General features: G+C 30.4%; 1 protein-coding gene across 3 annotated transcripts in view; it reads left to right on the forward strand.

Annotated features, from left to right (window-relative positions):
• The first annotated feature begins 6,284 nt into the window (after positions 1-6,284).
• Positions 6,285-10,233, forward strand: part of LOC108686626 (disco-interacting protein 2) — a 46,833-nt gene continuing 42,884 nt past the window's right edge. For all 3 annotated transcript variants that reach the window (XM_018192041.1, XM_018192042.1, XM_018192043.1), the window contains exon 1: positions 6,285-6,448. In XM_018192041.1, the coding sequence (XP_018047530.1) occupies positions 6,364-6,448 (85 nt within the window). In that variant the 5' untranslated portion in view covers positions 6,285-6,363. The remainder of the gene's footprint in view (positions 6,449-10,233) is intronic.

A 10,233-nucleotide genomic window follows, 5' to 3' on the forward strand; every position in this document is an offset into this window, starting at 1 on the left:
TCTTCTAATTAGTCTATCAAACGCTTCAAAGCATTTATAGCAAGACTCTGATCACAGCCTATATAATACCATTTCAATAGAGGCAATCAAAAACATATTTTTTCACTATAACATTTTTTTCTTTTTCTAATCTATGAAAAATTATGAAAAAAATCAGTGATGTTCAATTAAGAATCAATGATTAAAAATATAAATTCGGATTCTAAAAAATGAAGTTTAAAATTGCTAATGTCACATATACTAAAGACTCCTACGTATATTAAAAATACTTGTACTGAAGACATCTTATGTACGGAAGTTCGTGTGACTGTTAACATTATGGGCCTTCTACATTAGTCATAAATCAGAAGTCAGAAACTAAAAATTGATCAATCAGTCATTAATTTTTAGCTTCTGACTTTTGACTTATGACTAATGGAATATATAAATGTAGAAGTTTGTAATTGAATTGTAGAAGTTTTAAGTGATTATAAGAACTGCACCAACGAGATATTATACATTATTAAAGGCTGGCCAATTCTGGGAAAATCTTCTTGATTATCAATGGATTTGGAGTCTGGGAATAATTGAAGAACAATGACATTATCGACAATTGATATAAAGGATATAGCAGGATAAGAAGGGGATTTCGAGTCTCGCACGTAATCCATTGCCATAGGCAGCAAAAATGAACAACCAAATGAAAATATTTTATGTACAAAGTTTTATCTTAAAAGAGCCACATCATTTCGAGAATGTTTTTTCTCCGCTAAATATAAACGGATCTTAAAAACAAATTGTAAATATAAAGAGAGTCAGAAAGATTAGAGTCAAATTTTTTTTGTCATTCTTAGCTCAAAATTCTGTTTTTAAAAATTCAAAAATTTTTTAAATTGCATGATTTGAATATTTGATCTTCTAAAACAATTCAGCAGCCAAATCTTATCATAAATTATATATTACATATAATTTTCAGATTTGGTGTAATATCGAAAATAAATTTAAATCATAAAGGAGATCTTAACAAGAATAAATTTGTATAACATTTTAAAGTAATTTTTAAGTAATTCTCCTTTTATTTAGTTATTATTTTTATTATTTTAGTTATTATTGTCAAATAAAATAATTTGAGAACAAGCAAAAAAAGTTAATTTTACGCAAGTAAAAAATAATATTTACCACAACGTTGCTCCATCGATGCCCGATGTCTCTCCCAGATCTCCTCTTCTCAGAATCAGGTTGACATCCTCTCGTACAGAGGACACTCGAGTAAAACACTCACGAATAAAACTCTACTACTCGTGCGCGGACTAATTATAATTAATTATAATTAGAATTCTATTGAATGGATTTTATGAAATGTCCATTAGACCGATAACTTTAACGGCACTCCCGAAGCAAACGCGCGACGCGAAGATTTGCACTTTCAATTAGCTTCCCTGTCGTTGAATTTTTACTGGAAGAGAAAATGATTTTGGATACTCAAGTATCTAAAAATTTATCTAGACATATATATTCAGGTACATCCGAAAATTTATAGATACTTGATAGAGGAAAATTATTCTTTTCGTATATATCCTCCGAGTACTTCGATTCTCCTATTACATCAAGGTCGTACTTGTGAAAGGGAAGATATCATCTGAAAAATGTAATATACTGGATATAGTATATGTAATATACATATACTATATCCAGATAGCCAAATAGCCAAATAGTCTATAGAAAGCAGATTTTTTAAATGTGCTACACACTATACCAACAAAATAACCAACAGAATTAGATGTATATAATACTGTTGACAGACAGAAAAAAATAATAGAATCTGCAAACGTCAGATAATGTCGGCAGGATCTGCTCAGTTTCTGCCAACAATTTGCCTTCACATTATACAAATGATGTTAATAGAATACAAGCATAATGCGGACGCAATTGATGGCAGGCTGTCATCATTTTCTGCTCGAGCCTGCTGACAATCTGCTAGAAGACTACAGACATTTTGCTGTCTTGGTTATCTATATTGCTATATAATTATCAGTTAACTTTTAGAAATGAATTTCAAATACACGTCTGCAACGATGACTTTGTCAACATTGCGAAATAAATTTCAGAACAGATAAAAGGGCTGAATTTTTTATTTATAGACGATGTCTGTAAGATAGTTTTGGAATTTACTTACACATTTCGATCGATTTTCAACTTGGTTTCTGTCCCTCTCTGTATCTGTCTCTCTTACGCTTTAAAACGAGACAGAGAAAGTTTTAAGTCTTGCTTAAAGTCAAAGAAACGTGAGTGCAATCCTAATAAGAAATAAGTCAAAAAAAGTTTTTTTTTAAATAAATACGGAATCGCTGCTTCACTTTTTTAATTTAAAATACATATTTTTAAAAAAATTGTTAATACGATTAAATAAAATTTTTCATACGATCGATCCCTGATTGATACGACTTATTTCAAATAAGGATATAAAATAAGTTCCGAAAAAATTTATTTAACCTTAGTTATACACACTGGGATCTCAAAAACCCGGAAAACTTCAGTACAATTTGCGAAATCGAAATTTTTTCGTATTGTTGAATTTTTCTTTTTCTTTGAACCTATATATCTCAAAGCTCCTTAATTCTATCTACTTTATACATCATGGACTTATTTTAATCAATCGATTGAAAAAAAATTAATTGAAAAATGTCCATTTTTACGGAAGTTATAATAACAAATATAGAAAATAATAACAAATATAGAAGTCTCAAAGATCCGAATATGTGTATATCAAGGGTAAAAAAAGTGCATATAGCTATAGGATTAAAATATAATTAAAAAATAGATTAGAAGAAGTTATTTAAAATAATAAATTTTAAATAAGTTTCATTTTTTTCATTAAAAAAAATATATACATTTTTTAAATATCTTTCTTTTTTAAATACAACCGAGCTCTACATATTATTAGTATATTGATAATTTAACTTTATATTGTGTGAAATAATATTATGTGAAACAAAATAAAATCCAATTAATGTTTCGTCGCGGAAATAATTAATGAAATAATTTTTTATATTGATTTGTTTCAGAACTCAGCAGTTTAGTTTTTACGAGGCAAGTCATTTAATGTGTAATTATACTGTAATTATATTGTGGTATATACACCGAAGAACATTTGACATTTATTTTATAATTTCAAATATTTTGTATCAATTACTTAATTACTAATGTGCTAACAAAAGGCAAGAAGTAAGCGTAAATTAATCAATCACAGTCGATTATTTTTATCATATTTAACTGTGATTGCCATTTTTTTTATGACTTATGCCTTATAGCTCTAACCCCGGATCTACAATAAATTTTTAAGCTTTAAGCTAAAAGGGTTCACAACCTTAATTACTTTCACTTATTCTAAAATTTATTATTTTAAATAACTTCTTCTGATCTATTTTCATCTCGCATTCGACTGTAGTTGGTCAATTTCTTATGGCTTAAGGCTTAAAACACCTGTTGTAGATCCGGGGTAAGGGCTGCCGCAGACAAAATTTCTGTAAAGGTTTAAACACAATAAGCACAGGCAATAGGCAATATGGAATAACAGGGAATAACAAGTTGTCCAATCAGAGCTCTGGGATATAATATCGAATTTACATACCAGAGATCTGATTGGACGGCTTGTTATTCCCTATGCCTATTGCCTGTGCCTATTGTATTTAAACCTTAACAGTAACCTAAAGATGTGAACTTAAGCTGATGAGCTAATCAGAATATTGCTTTAAATCTATGCACTTTAACGGAAATAGAAATAGCAGTAAACTTATCCATAAGATGAGTTTCAACCGATTGAAATTCACCTTATTGCGAGAATATGGATAAGTTTACTATTATTTCCATTTCCGTTAGATTACGTAATCTAAAGCAGTATCCTGATTGGTTCATCGGCTTAAATTACACCTTACGCATACTGTTATGGAATTTTGTGTGCGGCCCTAAAGTCTGTTATGTCTGTTCTACAATAGGGTCGCAAGTTATAAATCGTAAAAAGTTGGCCAATCACAGTTAAGTACAAGAAGAATAATCACTTATGATTGGTTAATTTCTTATGGCCTACCGCTTACGGCTCTATTGTAAAATATACTTTACACAATAAGGTCGCAAGGCACAAGAAATTAACTAGTCAAAGTCGATTATTTTTCTCGATATATTCGATTGTGATTAGTCAATTTCTTACGGCTTATTGCTTGCAGCCCTATTGTGTAAACCTAAACCAGATCTAAACGCTTCCTATATATTAGGTTTGTTCACATTGCATGCTTCAATGTGCTCCTATTATAGCTTTTACTCACAATGTGCCTCCGGCACATTAGCGCGATGTTCGTCGCGCGCGACATGCGATATTCAATGAGTGTACAGCTTTACCGATGTTTTCATTCTAAAGATATACTCGTTGGATACCAACATCACGTTGGTGTACTGGAGCCATTAAAAATAGGTTTGTACGCATCGTATACTTCAATATGTTTTAACATGCTTCTGTTATATAATTCCTACTCACTCTAATGAATGCATTGGAGTGAGTAGAAGTTATGATAGGAACATATTGGAGCATGTTGGAGCTTATTGGAATGCGACGTGAACAAACCTCTTGAAGACTACGGTCCACTTGATGCTATAAATGCTTCGAAACATTTTTTGATTGCTCAATTAATAAAATTCTTTCTTCCGATCGATGCATTTTTTTATTGTCAGTTAATAAAATTATTTCTTCCGATCGGTCAATCAAATGCTTCGAAGTATTTGTAGCGCCAAATGGACTACATCCGTAATTAGATAGGTATAAAAATTACATAAGTCAACAAATTTACTAAAATATTATAATTTAATTAATTAACACTTAGTGTGATATCCACTTGACGCTACAAATGCTTCGAAACTTTTGATTGACCGATCGGGAGAAATAATTTTATTAACTAACAATAAAAACATGCATCGAAGCATTTGTAGCATTAAGTGGATCATAGCCTTAGTGAATTTGCTGAATAATTTGCTTTATAATTTTGTCTTATTTCGACTATGTTTCAAATTTACTGGCAGTGCCGAAAATCTATCGTTTATGTCACGTGCCTTTAAGGCTATGTTTCAAATTCACTGTCAGTCACTGTGTTGAAAATGTATAATACATCTAACGTAAACTGTAGATTTTGGAACCCAGCCAATATCAACTCCCACGCGAGATATCGATCAACTTTAACTGTAACTTTTTCCCTAGGGTGAAATATGAAAAGTGAACATTTTTGTATATATATTTAATCAAATATTACACATAAAAATTTTCATTTTTCACGTTTATTTTTCTGCTCTAGAGAAAAAGTTATATGAGCAATATCTCGAGAGAAACATAAAAGAGAATTGAGCCTTTTTATTTCCATCAGGAGCAAATTCTAAATTTATATTATTAATTATTAGATATAAAATAAAACTTGAAGTATGGTTTCTATGTATATTTGTGCAAAAGTAAGGGGCTCGCACAATAAAAGGAACAGGGAACAGAGAACAGAAAATAAGAATTTCAACCTATCAGAAATCATATATTGTGGAATATACAATTTCTAATAGGTTGAAATTCTTATTTTTTATTCTCTGTTTCCTGTTCCTTTTATTGTGCGGAGTCCATAAGGCCAGAATCAGACTACGTATTGAAGAATGAGATTGAAGATTAAAAGACTGAAGTTTGACCAATCAGAACAAAAGGAGTCAAAATTCTTTATTCTCATTGGTGAAATTTCAATCTTTAATCTTTAATCTCAATTTTCAATGCATAGTCTGATTCCGACTTTACACTCTGAACACAGATGTATCAACTTAATACCTCTTCATTACATGATTCATTACTACCCCTGTAGTCACTCTGTCTGTTTCTAGGTCTACCGAGATGATTTTGATGCTAATGCTCCGTCTAATACTACCCTGCATTCGTTTACGCAGCGGTTAGCGCAGAAATATTATTTTATCCTTGTTGTTCATCGAGCGTTAAACAAGGATTAAATGATACTCTCTGCACTGTAATAACCTCTGCGTAAGTCCGAATCTACAATAGTATTTCAAGTTTTAAGCTGTAAGCAATTGACCAACTACAGTCGAATGCGAGGAGAATAAATATTGTGATTCGTCCATTCCTTACAATTTAAGGCTTAGAAATCTATTTCTTTCTCTCCAAGGTAAACGATTGCACCCTATATGTCGATGGTTGGGTCTTGGGGCGCGGGCATGCGCGTTCGGTGGCGCCGTCGGCGGTGCAACGACGTACTTGTACTTTAGTGACAGGCAAGATGGCCGAGCGGTGGTAATGGGTTGTGGTATGCATCGCTGGTGGATTTGCAATCACGGCGCAGCACGGATGGCCTAGCAATGGCCGAGTATAACATCGATATCGGCAAGCTGCCGGAGGACGTACGGGAGAAGCTCGCCGAGTTAGACCTCGAGCTGTCCGAAGGTGAGTGACCGTTTCTTTCGACTTCGGCTGGGCAATGCAGTGCCAATCATTGCCTCTTGCGACGAACTTCGTTCTCTTCATCTCGTTCTCTCTCTTTCTTACTCGCACTCGCTGTTTCTATGTTTATCTCGCTCTTTTTAACTCACCCTGTTACACCGATAGAATCCCCTAGAAGCCCCCGTTGATAAAATCGATAACATCTTACGGTCATTTCCGTTCCTTGTGGCAAGGAGTCCGAAATTCTTACTGCTTTTTTAATTCATAACATCATTCTTTTCATAAATCGGATAACGGACCAAGTATTATTTAAATCTTTTTAAAAAATGATAAAAAAAGCTCTCTGTGCGTGCGCGCGCGCGCGTCTCTCTCTCTCTCTCTCTCTCTCTCTCTCTGTGTGTGTGTGTGTGTGTGTGTGTGTGTGTGTGTGTGTGTGTTCGCGCGCGCGCGTGTGTACCCCTTTAAGAAAAATTAACAAAGTATACGAAATATTTAAATTGTATCATTTACAAATTTATTTTAATATTTTCTCATTTTGTACCGTTTTCTCTTTAAATTCTTTGAGATTAAATATTATATTCCTTTCATTATGTATACATGTACATTTGAGTTGGAAGATACTTCAATGAGAAGACAATGATACATGGTACTTTTATTTTTTTTTTATTAAATAAAAATACGTACCACTTGGATAATATGAAGATTTAAATAGGAGCACAAATAGTACCTCTTAGATTATAAGTGTTGTAAAAAAATTAAAGATACTACTATTTAAGTTTTATTTAAAGCATTAAAAATACTGTGTTCTTGAGTTCTATTTGCAGTTAAATTTGATATTATTTCTTTAAGAATTAAAGAATATATCACTTAAAATAGAGAGGAAAGATCTTGAATGAATATACAAAGTATCATACTTGAGCTTTATTTATTAAAAGTAATACAACAATTATTTTTGTTTTAAGGGGAAAATATATTCTCTTTGTAATTGACGCAATTTAAATATTTCTTATATTTTTTACAATTTTTTCTTAGAGGAGCACATACATATACGTAACTCCTTTTTTATCTTCTTTTTTAAAAGGGCATTTTATTTAAATATTGTATACTTTGTAGTATTAAGTATAAGTATGTGTATCTTTCATGATAAAAGACAATATTTCAATTAAGCATGATATTAAACAATTACTATTATACAGATAATATTGTATGTAAATTAAAAAAATATCACCTTTGTATTTCATAATTATAACAGACAAAAATCACAACGACAGTCTTTTTTATTATGTAAAATTTGTTATTTACTTTACTATAAATCATTGTTAAATGAGAAACATATTTTGATACAACATAGGAAATAATTAGGGGATACAAAATAAGTTAATTTGAGACGATAGAAAGCAATTAAGAAATATAAAACTGGTTTACGCTGTTTCCATTTTGTCATTTGTCATGAATATTTAAAAATGGGCAACTTTTTCAATTTATTAATTAATAAATCGTATTATGCACAAATGTAACTCTTATAAAAATAGGGCATAATAGGATGATTTATCAATCGATGAATTAAAAACTTGTAAATCTCTTAAATTATTATTGCATTACTGAAAGTACTTTTATATAAAAATATTGCATTTATATTTGATTAATAATAGATAGGTATTGCTAAATATATATTATTTATTATCAACTTCTGAAAAAGAGATGTGTCACTAAAATCTTAGAACAATTTTTATTCCTATGCTATTTTTATAAGAGTTATTTAAAAAAAAGTTATTTAAAATTTTTTTTTACTATCAGCTCTTAAACATGTTAGCAGTATTCATAGTTGGTTCTTATTTCAAAATCGTCTTAAATAATATCCTAATATACTAATACGGTTTTCTGATTGGTTTGTGACACCTCAAGACAGAACTTAAGACGATCTTGAATATAAGAACTGTCTATAAATACCGGCCAAATAATTGTTCTAAAAAAAAAAAGTTAAATAAATTTGTGAATAGCAAGTGACGAGATGGCTCCTTTTGTCTACAATAAAGTTTGCCTACATCGCTTTTGCCGACAGTTCGTTTGCACACAAAAATTATTACTTACAACTCAATTGCCTACATGCACTTTTACGCATAAGTAAAAATTTCAAAAACGAAGTCACATTTACCTACATTAATTATTGCCTACAGCTCAGTTGCCTACAAGCTGTTTTGCACAAATATAAAATGAAGGTTAAGTAAGAAAATATGTATTTTTGAAGCAGAGAATTTATTTTAAAACAGAGAATTGATGTTTTTAAAACAGAAAATTTATGTTTTAAAACAATTTGTATTTTTATAGCAGAGAATAATACATGTAGACAATAATATACCGAGGCAATCGAACTGTAGGCAATAATTTTTGCGCAAACGAATTGTTGGCAAAAGTGATACAGGCAAACGATGCTGTAGGCAATCGATTTATAGGCAAACGGGATTCTCTCGCAAATAATGGATGAAAAATATTAATAAAATTTTGCTTGCTAATGATTGATGAGTTCTTCGAATAACGATTTATCTATTTATCGCAAATATATATTTTATTGATGAATACAATTTTATTTTTCTTACCTTTTCATTTAGCCGCCTCCAATTTGCCTTATATAGTGTTTTTTTACTTAGTATGTAGTTATTCAGAATGTAGAATCATGTAAAAAAGGAACCTATGTACTGAATGAATGTGTTGAATTATTGAAGATATGGTGAATCATTATTTTTCAGGGAAAATCAGAATTTCTCTAAATTTTCATATAAGCCATAAATTGATTGAATACCAGTTTTGGTCATTTTTAATTATAATCTTAATTTCCTTTTCATAATCTTTCATGATGAAAAGAAAAAATTTATTTTTTTATTGAATATAAAGTATTCTCCATATAAATTTTATATCAAATAATGGATAAGTACAATAAAACAGATATTTTATTTTTTCAGTTAAATTTTATTTTATTTTGTTTTCAAACCAAATTTTAATTTTTCGATTTCCACACATGTATTTTAAAGGAATATAAAAAATGCAATATGATTGAAGAAAGTGTTCAATCATTGTGAGAACTTCAAAAAAAGAAGTTACTAGAATTTTTCTAAATCTTTACGTCCAATGAATTCCTTGCAATAATGCATCAACTATTATGTATGTATATAATTGCTCATTGATAATATAATATGTAGTTTTATTTTTTTAGGTTAAACTATCTTACACAATAATATAAAATAATTTTAGCCATTCAATAAATATATTATTCAGGAATCATAATCCTCTTCAAAGAAAAGATGATTAAAACAAGAATGAATTTTTAGTGCAAAAATGAAAATAGGAGAAATAATCTTCAATGATTTTGATCATGATAAATTATATCCAGGACAGGATCCTGAACAACATTCAAGAGATCAGATCCATCTTGAGTAATGCTAATGCCGGTGGTATTAACTTTCAAGTATCATAACTCGAAAAGTACTCGAAAAGTAACTTTATTATAATGTTTTGGAACCTCTCGATATCGGCAATTAGATTCTAGAATCAAAAGTAGGATGTTTTAAAAAATCGACGTGACCTTGATCTAGTTTTAACGATCCAAAAGTCAAACTGATAAAATCGGTAAATAGATCTTTTTGAAACCTACAACTTTTGTCTGAACAATTTTTCTCAATAATGTGTTTCCGAGATAAAAATTTGTAACGCTTTGTTTTGAACACCCGGATGTACACACACACACACACACACACACACACACACACACACACACACACACACACACACAC

This window comes from Atta colombica, unplaced genomic scaffold, assembly GCF_001594045.1.
Source record: "Atta colombica isolate Treedump-2 unplaced genomic scaffold, Acol1.0 scaffold187, whole genome shotgun sequence".
NCBI classification, from domain to species: domain Eukaryota; kingdom Metazoa; phylum Arthropoda; class Insecta; order Hymenoptera; family Formicidae; genus Atta; species Atta colombica.